Raw genomic sequence first — 21,409 nt, 5'->3', positions numbered from 1 at the left:
TTACCATAGATTTTGTGGGGGTACTTCCATGGACTTTGAGGATATTTGACGTTGTTTGGGTCACTGTGGATAGACTAACCAAGTCTGCTCATTTCATTCCGGTCATGACTTTCTACACTTTAGAGAAGATGGAACATATTTGTATTAGACAGATTGTCCACTTTCATGGTGTATCAGTTTCTATCAACTCGAATTCGGGTACTTAGTTAACATCACACTTTTGGAGAGCTATTCAGCGTGAGTTGGGCACATAGGTTGAGTTGAGCACTGCATTTCACCTACAGACAAATTGGTAGTCTGAGTGGACCATTCATATTTTGGAGGATATGTTTAGGGCCTGCACTATTGATTTCCGAGGCTTATGGGATCAGTTTCTACTATTAGCGGAGTTTGTATACACGAACAACTATCAGTATAGTATCCAGATGTCTTCATACGAGGCCTTATATAGGAGGTAGTATCGTTTTCCAGTTGTTGGTTTAAGCTAAGTGAGGCTAGGTTGTTCAGCACAGATTTGGTTTGTGATGCTTTGAGAAGGCGAAATTGATTCAGGAATGGCTTCGTACAACACAGTCTAGGAAAAATAGTTATGCTTATAGAGAGGTTCGTGATGTGGTTCTAATGGAGGGTGAGAAGGTTCTTCTTCGAGTTTCGCCTATGAAGGGCGTGATAAGATTTGGGAAGAAGAGCAAGTTGAGCCCTTGGTATATTGGTGAATTTGAGGTGTTAGATAGAGTTGGTGAGGTGGCCTACAGACTTTCATTTGCCACCCATCTTGTCGGGAGTTCATCCGATGTTTCATGTTTTCATGCTTTGGAAGTATTATGAGGATCAATCATATGTGTTGGATTTCAGTTCAATGCAGTTCGATAAGAATCTAGCTTATGAAGAAGAGTTGATGGCCATTTTGGATAGGCTAGTTCAGAAGCTGACAATGAGAGAGATCAACCGGTCGAGGACGTGACATGGGAGACCGAGCATGATGTGCGGAGCAGAAATATTTATCTTTTTTACGTTCCAGGTATAATTCTAAACTCGTTCAAGGATGAATGTTGCCAAATAAATCATGAATCAAGATGAGCACATAATTAAAGCAAGGCATAAAGTATGTCAATTCTACCCCGGACATAATATAACTCGGTACGTACATATGCGTATACCACCCCACATATATACCACCCTTAATACCTTAAACACATAACAATAAAGTCAATCCTAGGTGGTTTTGACGAGCTCGAAATACACACACTTAAATTAAGCTCGCTAGTCAAAGATAGTATAGTATAATATCATATCCACAGGAATTGGAGTTGAACATTATTTTCGTAGTTTCTAGCTTGATTGATATTCATTAGAATCAACAATTGAGATTTATATGATTAATAACTACAATTAACTAAGAGCCTGAAGCTATTGACTAATGACAATCGAAACAAGGAATAAGCAAAGACAATTATCAATGGGAGAATATAGGGTTTTGATAGGATGGGTGCAAGATAATTGTTTGGGATCTGAATCTAGATAATTCACTCAATTATTAGTTCAAACGTTCAACAAAAACTCCTCTCTCGATTAAGTTTTAACCTCACAAGATGAACCAATTTAAGCACGTGAAGATATGCAAGAATGCGTAATGGATTGGTTTTTAGGAGAACCTCTCTCCATTATCCTCCTAACTAGGTTTAATCAATGATTCAACTAGCCTCTTTCGATTACTAAGAAGAATTAATGAACTCAACCAACAATATAATGCAAAGATACCACAAGTTATGCCTCTCTCGATTACATAAACAAGTAAATATAGATGCAACAGTTAAATCATCCAAAACACTTCAATACATAAAACTAGAGTTATAATCCCCAAACAATCATCAATACACCATATCCATCAAACCCTAAAGGGAACTACTCCATAGATATGGAGCAATTCATCACAAATAAAACTAAAGTATAGGAAAATATAAATTCAATCCAAACTCGGGTCTTCCAACTCCTCCTTAGCCTCATTAGGTCGAATATGTGTCAAAAGTCCAGGAAATAACATTTTCCATTTATATATACTAAGTAGGGTCGGCCCCAGACGAAATCACCTTCTCCTAGCCAAAATAGGATTGTCATTTTGTAAAATTTGCACAGGCGCACTGCATGGGGAGACATGCCATGCGGGGCATTAGTGGGATAATCCAGAGAGCTAGTTTTGACAGGCATCAGGAATTTTGCACAGTCGTGGTGTGCCACACGCCGTCCCACGCACAACACTAGTGCACTTTTCTCAGAGTACATTTTTCTTGCGTGTTGATGTCTAGACTTGGTCCTCGACCCCCAACACGATCCAGGCTTATTCCCTTGGGCTTTTACTCAAACTTCAAAGCTCGAAATCACTCAAATTAATTCCATAACATCTATATAGCTCAGAATCACTACTACAAGGTGTACAACACATAATTAGTGCAAAACACTATCAACTAAAGCTCAAAACGAATAAAGTGCAGTAAATTGGAGTGCAATAAGCGACTAAAATATGAGATTATAGCCTACCATCAACACCCCACACTTAAACCATTGCTCTTCCTCGAGCAATCAAACTACACTTGATATAGACACGAGCTTTTTCAACAACTCTCATAACTCATCATACCGGGAATATTTAGAACAAATTAAGTACAATACCGTAACATCCTAGCCTCAAAATCTGACTCAAATGCACCACGAATTATTTATAACCCGCTCACTTATTCTAACACAGAGGTCAACAACATTACCTTTCCTTCATGAATTAAGTGCCCTCAAACAACAATAGAGAGTAGTTCCACATGTAATAGAAATTAAGAACAATTAGGACCTCAAGATAGAAAGAATTCTCTCACTCTCATTAACAACATTCATGTGCCGCAAAAGATGTACCATAAGCTTACCCGTAGTGTACTACTCAACTAATCGAGCTCATTCAGTCAAGGATCAAGTAGGACTTTAACTAGTTGTAATGTAGGCTGCGGGACGGATAGGATACATTTAGACATAAGAGTCACTACACCTACCAAAGCACTTTAATACATACATTTCATTGTTCAAAATCCCACACTTATGTCAAACCAAAACTCCACCTTCACAACAATATAGATTAACTCCCTACTTTTTTAAGCACAATTACAGCAAGAGTTACCACTATCAAGGAATATGTTTTCACAATCATATAATTATTTTTTTCTTCTATTTTTAATTCAAGTGGCTCTTACTTTTTCAAAACATTGCACCTTTCTCATTATTTCATTAGTTTCACTCAAAAGCCAAACCAACCACCCCACACTTCAACTTTTTCAAAGTTCATAACAAATTCAAGTGCTCACGAGAGGTAAAGGGTTCAAATAGATGATAAATTCAAACAAATGGGTAAGGCTTCTAATGTGGTTGCCAAAGAAATAGAATTACAGGTTCAACGGGGTTAACTAAGATACATAACAATTAGGTGGGTAATAGCATATAACTGGCTCAACAAAGACACGCCCAAATAACTTCCAAAACTGAATAAAACTACTATTTCGCTTTGTAAACAAACATGGAAAGTTCTAGACATCAAATGTAATGCACAGAATAACACACAATCTCACACACACATGGCACATAACTCACTCAGGATCAGATTATCAAGTTACTCTAGTCAAAGTAGTTAAGCAAAGTTAAGATCAACTAATTTAAGGCACTTATACAAGAGTCAAAAACTGAGCCTAAGCGTCACAACTAAACCACTTACTATTCTCAAGGCATACTAAATTTAACAGATATTGCTTTCAATTCAATTCATAGCACAAGGTTTCCTACTCCTAAAAAAACTAACTACACCTGGTTCAAACAAAATCCTTTGGAAACGAACCGCGACACAAAGAAAATCTAAGGGGGAATTATTACACTACCTAACAAAAGAAAATCTTTTTATCTTTTTATTTCGACTTTAATCCCTCAAGAAACCCGTCGAATGATATCCATTGTCAGAAAAAATCAAAATTTTCGAATTGTTTTCAATTTTTATGGTTTTTTTTCAATTTTCCAACTACTACAACTAACAAAACTAACACACACACACACACACACACACACACACATATATATATATATATATATATATATATATATATATATATACACACACACAACATACAATTATCTCCCATCCCACACTTTAAGATGTGGCATGCCCCCATGACACACACATAGGTAAAGAAAATTTCCCCGAATATCTAGTCGGGGTCTGAGTCGAAGTCGGGCTCCATATTTCGCCTTCGGACTAATGCGCACATCCAGGAAGACAACTTCTTCTCAGCCTTTTTGGGATATACCCCACACTTATCTTTCTCACTTAATGCAGTCTCTCTTTAGACCCCTTCACTTTCCGTTCAACACTTGCAGCTGGTTTTTCCTTTTGTGCCCCCTTTTCTACATTCATATCAAACATCACCGTCTCCTCACCCACTATAAGCATGAGTTTCCTCTCGTGTATATCCAATATTTCTCTACCCATTGCTAAGAATGGTCCTCCTAGTATGAGGGGAGCCTCTTTATTCTCCTCCATATTCACCACTATAAAATCTACAGGAAATACGAACTTATCCACCCGAACTAACACTTCTTCCACTATTCACTCAGGTATTAAGATCGTTTGGTCTGCCAGCTGCAAAGATATTGGAAAAGACCTTATCTCTCCAATCTCCTTCGATAGTTTTCTATAAATAGATAGAGGCATTAAGTTAATTGATGCACCCGACTCACATAAAGACTTATCAAAACTTATAGTCCATAATGAGCAAGGTATAGTAAAACTCCCTGGATCTCCCCACTTTTGTGTGAGTTTATTTTTGCAATATAGCATTGCAATGCTTTGTAAGCTTGACCACCGAGGTCTCCTTTATTTCTCTCTTCTTTGTCAAGATCTCCTTCATAAATTTGGCATAAGCAGGTATTTGTGAGAGCACTTCTGTAAATGGTAAGTTTACATGGACTTGTTTTAGCACATCCAGGAATCTCCCAAACTACTTGTCCAGCTTTTCTCTATATAGCTTTTGAGGGAAAGGCAAAGCAAGCATATGCTCGCTCTTCTCAGGTTCCTCCCTTCTCGATTTTTCTTCATTCTTCTTCTTCTTCTCAGTTTTCATTGGGCCTTTCTTCTTCTTGTTATCATCACTTTTCGACTGCTCCCCACTTTATTTTGCAATTATCACATCTTCTTGGATTGGGGTGGGATCCTTCAACACTTGCCCACTTCTCAAGGTCACAACATTTACTTTTTCTTTGGGATTTCTCTCAGTATCAACGGGGAGACACTACTAATAAATCAGGCTTTAGCGACGGACAAATTCTGTAACTAAATAAATAATATGTCGCTAATCTCATTTAGTGACGTATTAGCAATGTATTATCAAGACATTCTTCTAGTTACGAGCGTTTTAGCGACAGATTAGCGACTACATTCGTAGCTAATTCTAGTGTTTTTTGTAGTGAGAGTTCCTGGAATCCTCTCAGACATTAGAGTGGCTAGCTGCCCAACCTGTCTTTCCAAGTTTCGAAAACCAATATGTATTCCTTTGATAGCTACTACATGTTCCCGTACAGATGCGCTATGAGTTTAAAGCCTCTCATCAGTTTTTAGAATGAAGGCCTTCATGAGATCTTCTATGCCAGACTGAATGGGCTGTTGAGGCTGAAATTGCTTCCTCTGCTGATTTTGGAATGCTGGAGCTCCTTATCCCTGGGATCAAGAGTTATTATGTTCCCATGAATTCGCGGTACCCCCAGGTGAACTCCATGAAAACTGGAGTGCCTATGACATATTACATTAAAATTATAGTTTCCCACAGCATTCACTTCCTCCGTTGAGGCTTGACACTCATGAGTAGGGTGTCCTCTTCCACATATATCACAAGATGCATGAGGCTCACTTTGTATCAACGCGAAGGTCAGCTTGCTTATCTTGTTGGCCATAAGTTGTACCTGCACATATGTGTTAGCATCAACCTCGTGAACACCTGTTGATCTTCTTCTTTCAACTCTCAGAGGGCCACTGATTAGCATCTTCAAATAACTCATCAAGAATTGTAACTATCTCCTCTGGAGTTTTCTTCATCAACGGGCCTCCAGCTGCATTGTTCAATGTTCTACGTGAGGCCGGTGTCAATCCATCCCGAAAGTCCTGGAGTTGCATCCGGAGTTCAATTCCACTATGTTGACATTTTCTAACAATCTCCTTAAACCTCTCTTATTCTTCAAAAATAGTTTTATTCTCTTTCTGGAAGAAGTTATGGATTTCTCTTCTAAACTTGCCCGTCTTAGCTGAGGAGAAATATTTATTAAGGAATTTTCTTTTCATCTCCTCCTATGTTCTGATTGATCATGTGGGTAAGCATCGAAGCCACTGCTTTGCATAATCTTTAAGAGAAAAGGGGAATGCCCTTAGATACACTGCATCTTGTGACACACCATTGGACTGAAAGGTGTTCATAATCTCCTCAAAGTCCATTAGATATGTTTTTGGATCTTCGTTTGGCTTCCCTCTGAAGACACAACAATTCTGAAGGGTTTGAAGCAACCCTTGCTTTAACTCGAAATTATTTGCTGTGATTGGAGGTGGTCTAATACTTGATAAACCTTGATTGTAGACCGGTCTAGCATAATCGCCAAGTGGTCTCCCAGGCAAGGGTTGATGTTGATTAAGTCTGAGACCCCTCTCTTCTTCATAGATGTTCTGCGGATCTCTAAGAGCTACTTCCTCAGTATCCCGTGCAGCTTCTTCTCTTCATTGGGCTGCTTCTCTTGCAGCCAAATCCATATTATCTTCATAGTTTCGATCCACAAGTTCGTTGGTTGAGGATTGCCCAACATTTTGTCTCGGTGAGATATCTTTCCTTCTTCAGTTGTCGCAGTTGTTTTTCAATTTCTGGCTCGTATGGTAACACTTTTTTCGCAGAAGTTCTAGTCAGGCACCACTCTGAACCTGTAACATGTGCACAGTCAAAGAACACCAACTGTAAAAAGGGAAAAATAAAATGAAATAAAAATAAAAATTTCTGAATTAGTACTACAAACTATTTCAAGCACTACTGATTGCCAATCTCCGGCAACGGCGCCACAATTTGACGAGCCCAAAACACACACTTATATTATGCTTGCTAGTCAAAGAAAGTATAGTATAATATCGTTTCCACACGGATTGGAGTTAAACAGTATTTTTGTAGTTTCTAGCTTGATTGCTATTCAGGAGAATCAACAATTGAGATTTATATGATTAATAACAGCAATTAACTAAGAGTCAAAAGCTATTGACTAATGACAATCGAAACAAGGAATAAGCAAAGAAAGTTAACAGTGGGAGAATATAGGTTTTTGATAGGATAGGTGCAAGATAATTGTTTGGGATCTAACTCTAGATAATTCACTTTTATTGTTCAAGTGTGTCTCTCGAATTCACTCAATTATTAGTTCAAATGTTCAACAAAAACTCCTCTCTCGATTAAGTTTTAACCTCACAAGATGAACCAATTTAAGTACCTGAAGATATGCAAGAATGCGTAGTGGATTGGTCTTTAGGAGAACCTCTCTTGATTATCCTCCTAACTAGGTTTAATCAATGATTCAACTAGCCTCTTTCGATTTCTAAGAAGAATTAATGAACTCAACCAACAATATAATTCAAAGATATCACAAGTTATGCCTCTCTCGATTACATGAACAAGTGAATATAGATGCAACAGTTAAATCATCCAAAACACTTCAATATATAAAACTAGAGTTATAATCCACAAACAATCATCAATACACTATATCTATCAAACCCTAAAGGGAACTACTCCATAGATATGGAGCAATTCATCACAAATAAAATTAAAGTGTAGAAAGTGATAAATTCAATCCAAACTCGGTTCTTGAGTGAGGAAGGAATGATGAAATCCTTCTACTCGTGTTCTTCTAACTCTCCCTTAGCCTCCTTAGGTCGAATATGTGTCACTCTATAAATATTTCACAAGCGCGCCGCATGGGGCGACGCACCATGCGGGGCATTAGTGGAGAAATTCAGAGAGCTAGTTTTGGCAGGAAGCAGGAATGTTGCACAGCCGCGGCGCGCCGCGGCGCCTCCCCGCATGCCGCACTAGTGCACTTTTCTCAGAGTACGAATATTTCTTGCCTTTTGATGTCTAGACTTGCTCCTAGATCCCCAACACGATCTCAACTTAATCTATTCGGCTTTTACTCAGACTTCAAAGCTCCAAATCGCTCAAATTCACTCCATAACATCTACATAGCTTTGAATCATTCCTCTAAGGCATACAACATACAATTAGTGCAAATCACTATCAATTAAAGCTCAAAACGAATAAAGTGCAGTAAGTTGGAGTGCAATAAGTGACTAAAATATGAGATTATAGCCTACCATTAGGTTACCCTCTTAACAAGGTTAGCCAAGAGATGTACATCCACCCGGTAGATATAAACCAATCAAAACTCGCCAAATTGTCAAAATCCAACTCCAAACAGCTCGAATCTACTCAAATACAACCCAATAATGTCAAACAAAGCCATAGAAATCGATTCCAAATAATAAGGTTCTAGTCTTTAATGAAATCTTGAAAAGTCAATAAAAGTCAACCCAAGCTCACATAGTCAATATCCGAGTAAAGGGGTAGATCCCGACTACCCATAATCCTACGAGTCCCAATATGTGATTAGATTTCTAAACCGAGTCCAAGTCGACACCCAAATCCCTAAGTTACGCTCTCCAAAGTTATAGACAAAACCCCTAAATTTCTCTTTCAAATACCAAATTCTATGTGTAGAAATCCTTACCTCCAAGTCGTGGGTGAATATCTCTTACCAAATCTCCAAATCCGAGGTCTAGGGCTCAAAATATGAAAAAGTGGGCAAAAGTTCCAAAAATAATATTTTAAGTAGTCTGTCTAGTGGTATGAATCACGATCATGACACACCCTTCAAGATTGCAAAGGCCAAAAAATTTACCTAGCTGAAACTCTATTTTGCAAATGCGAAGTAGCTCACGCGAACGCGATGTCCTGCCTAGCCTATGCGAACGCGACCCATGCCTCGCGAACGCGAAAGCAGCCCATTTGCCTTACGCCAAACCTTCGAGAACGCGGTTCCCTACACGCGAATATGAAGTACTAGCCCTCATCCCTATGCAAACGCAACACCATTTACGCCTACGCGAAGAGTAAAGCTTTGCCTGCCAACTCTCCTTCTCCTCGATTGTGAGACTCAGCTCCGCGATCACGAAGCACTGCTTCACACCTACAAACCAGGTGCTGTAAATCAAAGGAAAATAGTCAGAAACCATCTTGAAACACACCCGAGTCATCCGGGATCCCCTCCAAACATACCAACAAGTCCATATACTTAATCCAAACTTATCCAAGTGCTCAAAGCATCACGACTAACATCAAAGCCAATAATCTACGATGAAATCCTTCTCTTAAGTTTCAAACTTTCCAACTTCTAACCAGGTATCTGATTCAAGGCTAACTAATCCGGATTACATCCAAACTTTGTACACAAGTTCAAAATAGCAAAAAAAAACCTATTCCAAGTTCCAGAAAAAAAAAACTGAATTCGATATCATGAAAGACAACTCCCTATCAAACATAACTCTCTAAACCTTCAAATTGCCAACTTTTGGCAAATGGAGTCAAAACATCCTAGGAACCTCCAAATCCAAATACGAACATACGCCTAAGTCCAAAATCACCATACAAACCTATTGGAACCATCAAACACCAATCTGAGGTCGTTTATACAGAAGTCAAACCTTAGTCAACCCATACAATTTAAGCTTCCAAAATAAGACTAAGTGCCTCAATTCACTTTCAAATCTTCTCGAAGCCAAACCAACCACCACCACCACCCCCAGTAAAACAATAATAATCAACATACCAGGAGAATCAAATAGGGTAAACAAGGCTCAAATACATAAAATGACCGGCCGAGTCACTATATTCTCCCCCTCTTAAACAAACGTTCATCGTTGAAGGGGTTTCGAATCATACCTGGAATGCCAAAAAGATGAGGATATCTGCTCCGTATATCATGCTTGGTCTCCCAAGTCGCCTCCTCGACTGGTTGGCATCTATACTGAAACTTCACTGATGCAATCTCTTTCAACCTGAACTTATGAATATGCCTATCCAAAATAGCCATCGTCTCTTATTCATAAGCCAAATTCTCATCCACTACAATTAGCTGAAATATAACACATGTGACTAATATTCATGGTACTTCTAAAGCATGAAAACATGAGACATCGGGAGAACTTCCGCAAGCTGGGTGGAAAAGCAAGTCCGTAGGCAACCTCATCAACCCTCTCTAACACCTCAAATAGACCAAAATACCGAGGATTCAACATGCTCTTCTTCCCAAATCTCATCACTCTTTTTATAGGTGAAACTCTAAGAAGAACTCTCTTACCTCCATGAAAGCCACATCACAAACCTTCCTATCAGCATAACTCTTCTTCCTAGACTTTGCTGTACTAAATCGCTCCTAAATCAACTTCAACTTTTCTAATGCATCATTAACCAAATTTGTACCTAACAACCAAGCCTTACCCATATAATGCCTCGTATAGAATGCTAGACCGGTAGCTGTTGTCGCAGGCAGACTCAGCTAATGATAGAAATTGATTCCACTGGCCTCTCAAAACTATAACAAAGGCCCTCAACATATCCTCCAAGATCGGTATGGTCCACTCGGACTACCCATTCATCTGAGGGTGAAATGCAGTACTCAACTCCACTTGTTTGCCCAACTCACACTGATAGCTCTCCAAAAGTGTGATTTAAACTGGGTGTCTCGATCCGAGATGATAGACACAGGCATACCATACAAGAGAACAATCTCTATGATGTATATCTTAGCCAACTTATCCGAAGTGTAGGAAGTCATGACCGGAATGAAATTTGCAGACTTGGTCAATCTGTCCACAATGACCCAAACAACGTCAAATCTCCTCAAAGTTTGTGGCAACCCTACCACAAAATCCTTAGTAATGCACTTCCACTTTCACTCTGGTATATCTAACCTCTGAACCAAACCACTCGGCCTCTGATGCTCATACTTGACCTGTTGACAATTCAAAAACCACAAAACATGACCAACAATATCCTTCTTCATCCTCCGCCAGCAACAATACTACTTCAAATCATGATACATCTTTGTAGCACCTGGGTGAATAGAATACCACGAACTGTGAACCTCCTCAAGAATCAACTCCATCAAACCATCCACATTAGGAACACAGATTTGACCCTGAAGCCTCAATACCCCATCATCACCAATAGCCATGTTCTTAGCATAACCTTGAAACACCGAGTCCTTAAGGACAACGAAATGGGGATCATCATACTGATGAGCCATGATATGCTCAAATAAGGACAACTGCGCAACAACACAAGCGAGAACTCTACTAGGCTTGGAAATATCCAATATGTGAATCTGTTGGCCAAAGGCTTAACATCCACAGCCAAAGGCCTCTTTATAACTGGGATAAATGCCAGACTCCCCATGCTCTTAGCCTTTCTGCTCCGAGCATCCGCTACCACATTAGCTTTCCCCGAATGATACAAGTTAGTGATATCATAATCCTTCAACAATCCCAATGATCTCTGCTGCCTAAAATTCAAATCCTTTTGCTTGAACAGATGCTGAAGACTTCGATGATTCATGCCCTCACAAGACACGCCATACAAGTAATACCTCCAAATATTGAGTGCGTGCATAATAGCTGCTAACTCCAAATCATGTACCGGATAGTTCTTCTCATGGGGCTTCAACTAACGCAAGGTGTAGGCAATCACCCTACTGTCCTGCATCAAACTCACAATCTATATCAACACCAAAGCATCACAATAAATAGTATACATCCCTAATCCTGAAGGCAATACCAAAACTGGAGTCATAGTCAAAGCAGTCTTAAGCTTCTGAAAGCTCTCCTCACACTCGTCAGACCATCTGAATAAAGAAATCTTCTAGGTCAACTTGGCCAATGGAGCTGCAATAGATAAGATCCTTTCCACAAAGTGATGATAGTAACCAGCCAAACTTAAGAAACTCCTGATCTCTATAGCAGTAGAAGGTCTAGGCCAACTCTGAACTGTCTTAATTTTCTTCGGATCCACCTTGATCCCATCACCAGACACCATGTGGCCAAAGAATGCCACTGAGTCTAACCTATAACTTCTTCTCCCTCAGAATCTAAAGCACAATCCTCAAATGTTCCTCGTGCTCCTCCACACTACTGGAATATACTAAGATATCATCAATGAACACAATGAAAAAAGAATCCAAATAAGGTTGGAACACACTGTTCATCAATGAAAGCGACTAGGACATTAGTGAAATAAAAAGAAATCAATAAAAACTCATAATGCCCATAACGAGTCCTAAAAGTCGTCTTACGTATGTCCGAAGCCCTAGTCTTCAACTGAAGATAGCCCGATCTCAAGTCAATCTTCAAAAACACCTTGGCACCCTGAAGTTGATCGAATAAGTCATCAATGCAAGGAAATTGATATTTGTTCTTGACAGTCACCTTGTTCAACTGTCTATATAGTCAATACACATCCTCATAGAACCATCTTTTTTCTTTACAAACAACACTGGTGCACCCCAAGGTGATATACTAGGCATGTTGAACCCATTATCCAATAACTCTTGCAATTGTACCTTCAATTCCTTCAAATCAGTTGGAGCCATACGATACGACATAATAGATATGGGTTGAGTGCCTGCACAAAATCAGTGCCAACATCAATATCCCTATAGGGTGACATTCCTGATAGGTCTATAGGAAATATATCCAGAAACTCACTTACTACTGGAAGTGACTCAGCAATGGGAGTATTAACATTAATATCTCTAATAAGAGCCAGAAAGGACAAACACCCCTTCTAAACCATGCGCTGAGCCTTTAGAAATGAAATCACTCTACTAGGAGTATGACCAAGAGAACCTCTCCATTCCAACCTTGCCAACCTCGGCATTGCCAACATCATGGTCTTAGCATGACAATCGAGAATAACATGATACAAAAATAACCAATCCATACCCAAAATCATATCAAAGTCCACCATGTTAAGAAATAGAAGATTAAAACTAGTCTCATAACTCCTAATGGTAACCACACAAGGCTGATACACACAATCCACCACAACTGAGAAACCAACAGGTGTACATACATGAACAATGATATCAATAGAACTACGAGGCAAATCCAAATGCGATACAAAGTACGAAGGCACATAGGAATAAGTAGAACCAGAATCAAATAGGACTGATGCATCTCTGTGAAAGACTGAGACAATACCTGTAATGACTGCATCGGAAGCCTCTGCCTTGGATCTACCATGAAATGTATAACAGTGGGCCTGACCTCTGTTAGACTAACCTCTGTCTCTAGGATGCCCCCGACTACCTAGGCTCCCTCTCTAGCTGATGAGGCTGGTAGTTTAACATCTAGCACTGGAATCACGGCTTGATGCATCTGGGGCAATCCCTCTTGATATGCCCCCACCTCTAAACTGCAACTCTACCACATATGAGGCAATCCCTCTTGATATGCCCCACCTCTCCACACTCGAAACAACCTCGAACTGAGAAAGGCTACTCAATCTGAGGTTACTCTACCAACTAGAACAACCCTGGACTGAAGGAGTATGATAGGAACTCTGTGTTGGTAATATACTAAATAAAGACTGAACAAGAGAGCCACGAGCGGGCTAATAAGCTGAAGGAACTGGCCTGCTAGGATGGCCTCTCCCAAAATGGTCCCTACCTCCAGACGAGGTATCACTAAATCTGCCAGAATGTTAGAGCCTCTTGCCCCTCATCACCATGGTCTCCCTGCTCTGAACTTGAATGCGCTCAATCCTACATGCTACATCCATAGCCTGAAGGAATGTAGTCCCAGTCTTCGCCTAGCCATAACAATCTTGATACCAAAATTCAACCCCTCAATGTACCTCCTCACCTTCACAACCTCGGTGGGGGTCTAGAAAGTTACATGACGAGATAGCTCAATTAATCTCATCTCATACTCGATCATAGACATGCGACCCTATTGGAGGTGCTCAAATTGACCATATATATCCCTCTTCATGAGGGGAATTAACTTCTCTAAGAAGAGATGTGAAAATAGATTCCAAGTGAGTGGAAGTGACCTTTCTGGCCTGCTATGCCCAAATTATTATCACCACCTCTTGGGTGGCCTCTTAAGCTGGAAAGTAGTGAAATCGACCCCATTCGACTCAACCAAACCAAGATTCTGCAGAATCTCCTGACATCCATGTAAGAAATCTTGTGCATCTACAAAAGGATCACCATCAAACTGTGGAGGACTCATCTTCTTGAACCAATCAAACCTCTTCTGGTCCTCTTCAGACATAGCAGCCTCCTCTACTTTCCTAACAACAACCACCAACATGCTCAGGAGTGTTCGTGGCGAGCGTTTGTGCACCTCTCCCAGGCTGAGAAGTAGCTGGTTTCATAGGAAGTACCCCACCCTATGTCAAACCCTCCACAAGTCCAACATGACAAACAAGAGCATCCTAAAGTGCTGGTGTAGCAATAAACCCCTCTAAGATCTGAGCCGGTTCAATTAGCTCAAAATAATCCGAAATCTGATCCTCAACGAGAGATGCTAATGGCTCCACGACGACTGCTCAAGCAAGACCTCCAGCTACGACGTGTTCCACCTTGCCTCTTCCTCGTCCTCGACCTCTCACGGTTTTGACCTGGGGTACTGGCACCTACCCAGATGTACCAAAAGAATGTGTCCTCACCATCTGTTAGGGAATAGAAGAGCAAATATTCAAACTTGGGGATAAAAGAATCTGCATGATAGAGAATGAAAGAAAGAGAAGTTTTCCTAACAACCATGTAGCCTCTCAATGATAAATACAGATGTCTCTGTACCGATCCGCAACACTCTACTAGCCTTTCTCATGAGTTGTGAGACCTAAGCAACCTAGGGCTCTAATACCAACTTGTCACTTCCAAAATCCCACCTTAGGTCGTGATGCCGCCTAACCATACTTCCTAAGCAAGCTATCTCGCAATCAATAGAAAATAGCCCATATTCCTTTAATTAATAGAATCATGACATACATAAAGACGGAAATAGTCTCAAAATGGCATAATACCTAATGCAATCATCACATAGTCCAATCACGGCCAAAAATCGTACAACACACAGGACTAGGTGGCACAAGTACACGAGCAACTACCAAATAAGTGTAAGTCTGAATACATGATCAACACTGTTTGAGATAACGAAATATACAGGAATAACAAAAAATAGAGACTCTAGCATTGCGAAATGAATCCGTGGAGTGCAGCTTACCCTAAGTCTCTAAGCGATTGCCTAGGCTCAATGAGAGGTATCTTTATTGCCCACCTGAGGATCTGCACAAAAAGTGTGCAAAGGCAGAGTATAACTACATCACAATTGGTACTCAGTAAGTATCAACCCTAACCTCGAAGAAGTAGTGACGAGGCTAAATGCATCAGGATACTTGCAACACAGGTATAAATGACAGAGCTCAAGTCTGAACAGTAAATAATCTCACGAACAATAGATTTCAACGATGTAAGATAGTTGACAGATATAAAACATGCCTTTTTAAATTCAAGAGATAATCATTACATTGCTCGGATATGGTATTTGAAGATGTCATGCTTTTCAATCAACGGAGCCGAGGTGCCCAACTAGCATATATATATGAAATGCAACAATTATCATTTAAATGAATGCTTCTAAGTGACTCGGGGATGTATATGTATGCTCAAGACTCTATCACTCACCACAACAAATGCAAGATCCATGTATCACCAATCCCGATACAAAATCCATGTATAACTGAAATCCGATAAAAAATCCATGTATTGACCATGCTTATAGGACCCAAAGTAACATGGATTATCATCTGAATTCGGAGGGACGGATCCTTATCAAAGCTCAAGAAGGATCTTGATAGCTCACTTATAATCAAATATTTGCTCATCATGTCATGTGTTCCATAACTGTATTTCATCCGCACTACCTTACCTCTCGTGCCACAATATTAGTCCAAAACAAGTATCCAAATATAATACGTATGCATATGCCCAAATATTATATATAAAAGATGCACAAGGAATTAATTATAATCATATGGATATGTGTTCATGGGATTTCTATATGACTACGTATGATTCAAACAATTCATCTTTTCAAGAATAAGCTTCCATGCTTTCATAAATAATCATAGACCTAGGCATTATCTTGTCATGACCCCAAAATCCCATCTTAGGAATCGCGATGGCACCAAGTCTCTAAAACTAGGTAAGCCTAATACTTGACGTGGATTTAGCAGATATAATGACTAAGATATAAATTTTTAAACTAATAAATACCATAATGAAACCAAAGCAGACCCACAATCATACAATCCCAAAACCAGTGGAGTAGAGTCATAAGCTCTAAAGAAGTACACTAGGAATATCTAAATACTATAATGTTTTGATATGAAGATAAACAGTAGTAAAGTCAATAGCAGAAGGTGACTTTGAAGCTTGCGACCTTCAAACCCCTTATCTCGTCATGTGGATTCAAGTAATTCTCTTACTAGCAACACACGTATAAATCCCACCTTATCTTGCCACATGCGAATCAATATCACAACACAATAATCAACTCGCACCACACATGCCCATATGCCACTACATTTTGAAAATCAACAACACCAATGTCACCACAACACATAGCCCATGGCTCCCACAATGTGCCCAAGAAACTCAATAACAACAAAAATAAACAGAAAATAACTTAACAATGGAAAATACTGCATAAAAACAACTTCAATTAAAACATGTCAGACACTTGGTTGTGATTCTGCCCAAGAAACCAACCATCCCTGCAAGTCACAAAACCACAAATACACATACGAGAAGCTTCAAAAGGGGAATCGGGGCTCAAATACACAAAATGACCGATCGAGTCGTTACATTCTCCCCCTTTTAAAACAGACGTTCGTCCTTGAACGTGCATAGAGACATACATGAAGTGCCAAAAAGATGAGGATAATGACTCTGCATGTCGTGCGTAATCTCCCATGTCACCTCCTCAACTCGCTGACCCCTCCATTGAACCTTCACTGAAGCAATGTTCTTTAACCTCAACTTCTTGACATGCCTGTCTAATATAGCCATTGGCTCCTCAATATAAGTCAAATCCTTGTCCAATTAGATTGATCTGAAATCTAATACATGTGATGGATTACCATAATACTTCCTGAGCATGGAAACATGGAATACCGGGTGAACTCCCGATAAGCTGGGTGGCAGTGAAAGTTTGTAGGCCACCTCACCAACTCTCTCAAGGATCTCAAAAGGACCAAAATACCTAGGGCTCAACTTGCCCTTCTTCCCGAACCTCATCACACCCTTCATGGGTGAAAATCTAAGCATAACCCTCTCTCCCACTATGAACGCTACATCTCGAGTCCTTCGATCAGCATAACTCTTCTGCATGGATTATGGTGTACGAAGCTAATCTTGAATCAACTTGACTATCTCCAAGGCATCCCGAACCAAATTAGTGCCCAACAACCTAGCATCCCCCGACTCAAGCCAACTAACTAGAGAACGACACCTCCTCCCATATAAAGCCTCATAAGGAGCCATCTAAATACTTGATTGGTAACTGTTATTGTAGGCGAACTCTATGTGAGGTACGAACTGATCCCATGAACCAAAAAATCCATAACACAAGCACGTAGCATGTCTTCCAATATTTAAATAGTGCGCTCGAACTTCCCGTCCGTTTGGGGATGAAATGCCAGGCTCAGCTTGACCTGTGTGTCTAACTTACGCTGCACAGCTCTCCAAAAATGCGATGTGAACTGCGTGCCTCGATTGGAGATAATGGACACTGGCACACCATGAAGACGAACAATCTCACAAACATAAATCTAAGCCAACGACTCTAAAGAGTTAGTAGACAAGACCGGAATAAAGTGTATAGACTTGGTCAGTTTGTCTACAATAACTCACACTAACATCGAATTTCCTCACGGTCCGTGGAAGCCCAACTACAAAATCCATGGTGATATGCTCCCACTTTCACTCTGGAATGTCAAGCCTCTGAAGCAGACCACCCGGCCTCTGATGCTCGTACTTCACCTGCTGGAAGTTCAAACACCGACCCACATACTCCCAATGTCTTTCATTATTCTTTTCCACTAGTAGTTCTACCTCAAATCCTGGTACATTTTTGCGGCACCCGGATGAATGAAATACCGTGAACTGTGGGCCTCCTCAAGAATCAACTCAATGCAACCCATCCACATTGGGCATACAAATCCGGCCCTGCATCTGCAACACCCCATCATCTCCAATAGAAACCTCCTTGGCATCACCATTCTACACCGTGTCCATAAGGACAAGCAGATGGGGATAATCATACTGACGTGCTTTGATGCGCACAAACAGAGAAGACCAAGAAATCACACAAGCAAGAACCCGGTTAGGCTCCGAAAAATCCAACCTCATGAACCAATTGTCCAAAGCCTAAACATTTAATGCTAACGGTCTCTCTCCAACTAGAATATAAGCAAGACTCCCCATGCTCTCAGCCTTCCTACTCAAGGCATCGACCACTACATTGGCCTTCCCGAGATGATATAGAATGGTGATATCATAGTCCTTTAATAGCTCTAACCATCTCTGTTGGCTCACATTCAGATTCTTTTGCTTAAACAAGTATTGTAGACTCCTGTGATCTGTAAATACCTCACAAGACATACTATAAAGATAGTGCCTCCAAATCATCAATGCGTGAACAATGGCTGCCAACTCTAAATCATGTACTGGTAGTTCTTTTCATAGGGCTTCAACTGACGCGAAGCATAAGCAATCACCCTACCCTCTTGCATCAATACACATCTAATGTCAATCTGCGAAGCATTATGATAAACTATATAAGAACCCGATGTTGAAGGAAAAACCAGAACTAGAGTTGTGGATAAGGCAGTATTGAGCTTCTGAAAGCTCTCCTCACACTCGTTGGACCACCTTAATGGGACACCCTTCTGAGTCAATCTAGTCAAAGGAATTGCGATGGATGAAAAACCCTCCACGAAATGGAAATAATACCCGGCCAAGCTTAGAAAACTGCGAATCTCAGTAACAGAAGATAGTCTGGACCAACTCTGAACTGCCTCCACCTTCTTTGGATCCACCTTAATCCCCCCAATAGATACCACATGGCCCAAAATTGCCACCGAATCAAGCCAAAACGCACACTTGGAGAACTTAGCATATAGTTTCTTCTCCCTCAAGGTCTGGAGGACGATTCTCAAGTGCTGCTCACGATCCTCCCAGCTACGAGAATACAAAAATATGTCATCAATGAACATGATGAAGAAAGAATCAAGATATGGCTGAAACACATTGTTCATCAAGCGCATAAATGCTGGTAGGGCGTTGGTCAACCCAAATGACATCATACTCATAGTGTCCATAGCGAGTCTTGAAGGTCATCTACGGGATGTCTGAATCCTGGATCTTCAGCTGATGATACCCTGACCTCAAGTCAATCTTCGAGAATACCCGAGCACCATGAAGCTAACCAAAAAAATATCAATACGCAGTAGTGGGTACTTGTTATTGACTATTATTTTGTTTAGTTGCTTGTAATCAATACACATCCTCATATATCCGTCTTTCATCTTCACAAATAGAACTGGAGCACCCCAAGGCGAGAAACTCAATCAGATGAAACCTATATCAAGCAACTCTTGAAATCGTTCCTTTAATTCCATCAACTCATTTGGTGCCCTACGATATAGTAGAATAGAAATGGGCTGAGTGCCCGGAACTAGGTCAATACTAAAATCGATGTCCCTATCAGGCAACATGCCCGACAAGTCTGCTGGAAACATATCCGGGAAATATCTCACTACCAAAACTGACTCAACAGTAGGAGTATCAGCACTGATATCCCTCACAAAGGCTAGATATGATTCACACCCCTTTTTAACCATTCGTTGTGCCTTCAGAAAGGACACCACCCATCTAGGAATATAATCCAATGTATCCCTCCACTCTAACCGCAGCAACCCTGGCATAGCTAATGTCACGGTCTTGGCGTGACAGTCCAAAATAGCGTGATAGGGAGACGACCAATCCATGCCTAATATCACGTCAAAGTCTACCATACTGAGTAGTAGGAGGTCAACTCTGGTCTCATAACTCCCGATAGTGACCAAACACAATCGATAAACACGGTCTACAATAATAGAATATCTCCCAAGCGTAGAAACATTTACAAGGGCACTCAAATAATCATGAGATATATCAAAATATGGAGAAAACTTAAATGACACATACTAATAAATGGAACCTGGATCAAGTAAAACCGATGCATCCCTATGACAAATTAGAACAATACCTGTGATGACAACATCCGATGCAACAACCTCAGTCCTACCCAAAAAAGCATAACAACGGGTATGGCCTCCCCCTATAGGATGACCTCTACCCGCCTGACCTCCACCCCTAGCTGGCGGTGCAGGTGGAGCGGCAACTGGAGCAGCAACCATAGCCTGTGGACCCTTTGGAATCTGTGGAGCCAGTATAGCCTGTGGAGGTGCACCCCTCCTAAGTGTAAGACGGTCTCTCACTATATGACTAGTATCACCACACTCGAAACAACCTCTATGCAGGTGTGGCTGCTGAAACTGAGCCTGACTCGGTCGGCTAGACTGACCGCTGAAGACACCCCATGTAGGAGGTGCACTGGAAAGTGGTTGTGCCTAATAGGCGACCTAAGACCTCGGAATAGCTGCAGCACTGCGAGTAGCTGGAAGTGCTGAATAAACTAGTCGACTCACAAAGCCTCTACCAGTACGAGTTGAAACTGTTGTGTGGGCACCACTAAATACTCTAGAATCTTGGGGCCTCTTGGCCTCCCCATCCTCCCTCTCCTGGACACACACACGCTCCATCCTCCGAGCGATCTCCACAACCTCCTGAAACAAAGTATATGTCTCCAACTCCCAAGCCATATTGAATCTAAGACCATAACTGAGCCCCTCGATAAATCTACGAAATCACTTTCTCATAGTAGAAACCAAAGCGGGTGCATGACGGGACAACTCACTGAACCTGATGGCATACTCTGACACTGTCATAGTCCTCTAACGGAGCTGCTCAAACTTTGTGCATCACGTATCCAGAAAGGTCTGCGGGACAAACTCCCTTAAAAACATATCTGAAAACTGGGACCAAGTGATTGGCGCTGCATCAGCTGGCCTACCCTCCTCATAAGCCTACCACCACCTATATGTTGCCCCTGACAGCTGAAATATAGTAAAGGCGACTC

The 21,409-nt window shown here is 40.8% G+C and overlaps 3 protein-coding genes across 3 annotated transcripts; all 3 read right to left on the bottom strand.

Moving 5' to 3' along the window:
• Positions 1-10,197: 10,197 nt before the first annotated feature.
• On the bottom strand, positions 10,198-12,191 carry LOC138900085 (uncharacterized). Its single transcript, XM_070186791.1, has 7 exons — positions 12,028-12,191; positions 11,505-11,661; positions 11,245-11,394; positions 11,072-11,112; positions 10,804-10,966; positions 10,459-10,533; positions 10,198-10,233 (listed from the first exon to the last, which is right to left on the bottom strand). Exons 1-7 carry the CDS (start codon positions 12,189-12,191, stop codon positions 10,198-10,200), a joined length of 786 nt encoding a protein of 261 aa, XP_070042892.1.
• Positions 12,192-12,938: 747 nt separating this feature from the next.
• Positions 12,939-14,470, bottom strand: LOC138900084 (uncharacterized). Its single transcript, XM_070186790.1, has 2 exons — positions 14,244-14,470; positions 12,939-13,389 (listed from the first exon to the last, which is right to left on the bottom strand). Exons 1-2 carry the CDS (start codon positions 14,468-14,470, stop codon positions 12,939-12,941), a joined length of 678 nt encoding a protein of 225 aa, XP_070042891.1.
• Positions 14,471-20,414: 5,944 nt separating this feature from the next.
• On the bottom strand, positions 20,415-21,092 carry LOC138900083 (uncharacterized). Its single transcript, XM_070186789.1, has 2 exons — positions 20,860-21,092; positions 20,415-20,796 (listed from the first exon to the last, which is right to left on the bottom strand). The coding sequence occupies exons 1-2, from the start codon at positions 21,090-21,092 to the stop codon at positions 20,415-20,417; spliced, it is 615 nt and encodes a 204-aa protein (XP_070042890.1).
• Between the last annotated feature and the right edge of the window lie 317 nt (positions 21,093-21,409).

Source organism: Nicotiana tomentosiformis, chromosome 10 (genome assembly GCF_000390325.3).
Source record: "Nicotiana tomentosiformis chromosome 10, ASM39032v3, whole genome shotgun sequence".
Classification (NCBI taxonomy): domain Eukaryota; kingdom Viridiplantae; phylum Streptophyta; class Magnoliopsida; order Solanales; family Solanaceae; genus Nicotiana; species Nicotiana tomentosiformis.
The sequence above is the reverse complement of the archived record's forward strand: the minus strand, read 5'-3'. Positions and strand labels throughout refer to the sequence as shown.

What these genes read in the sequence shown, in the direction of transcription:
- LOC138900085 (XM_070186791.1), bottom strand. Translation starts at nt 12,191, where the DNA reads ATGGTGTCTGGTGATGGGATCAAGGTGGATCCGAAGAAAATTAAGACA. An exon ending in TGGAGTTGATTCTTGAGGAG is followed by an intron (nt 11,113 to 11,244) that starts GTTCACAGTTCG and finishes AATTGTCAACAG; the next exon opens with GTCAAGTATGAGCATCAGAG. An exon ending in ACTTTTGGAGAGCTATCAGT is followed by an intron (nt 10,534 to 10,803) that starts GTGAGTTGGGCA and finishes AAGTTGATTTAG; the next exon opens with GAGCGATTTAGTACAGCAAA.
- LOC138900084 (XM_070186790.1), bottom strand. Translation starts at nt 14,470, where the DNA reads ATGTTGGTGGTTGTTGTTAGGAAAGTAGAGGAGGCTGCTATGTCTGAA. An exon ending in CTTAAGAGGCCACCCAAGAG is followed by an intron (nt 13,390 to 14,243) that starts GTGGTGATAATA and finishes ATTTCATGGTAG; the next exon opens with ATCCAAGGCAGAGGCTTCCG.
- LOC138900083 (XM_070186789.1), bottom strand. Translation starts at nt 21,092, where the DNA reads ATGGCTTGGGAGTTGGAGACATATACTTTGTTTCAGGAGGTTGTGGAG. An exon ending in AGTGCTGCAGCTATTCCGAG is followed by an intron (nt 20,797 to 20,859) that starts GTCTTAGGTCGC and finishes GGGTGTCTTCAG; the next exon opens with CGGTCAGTCTAGCCGACCGA.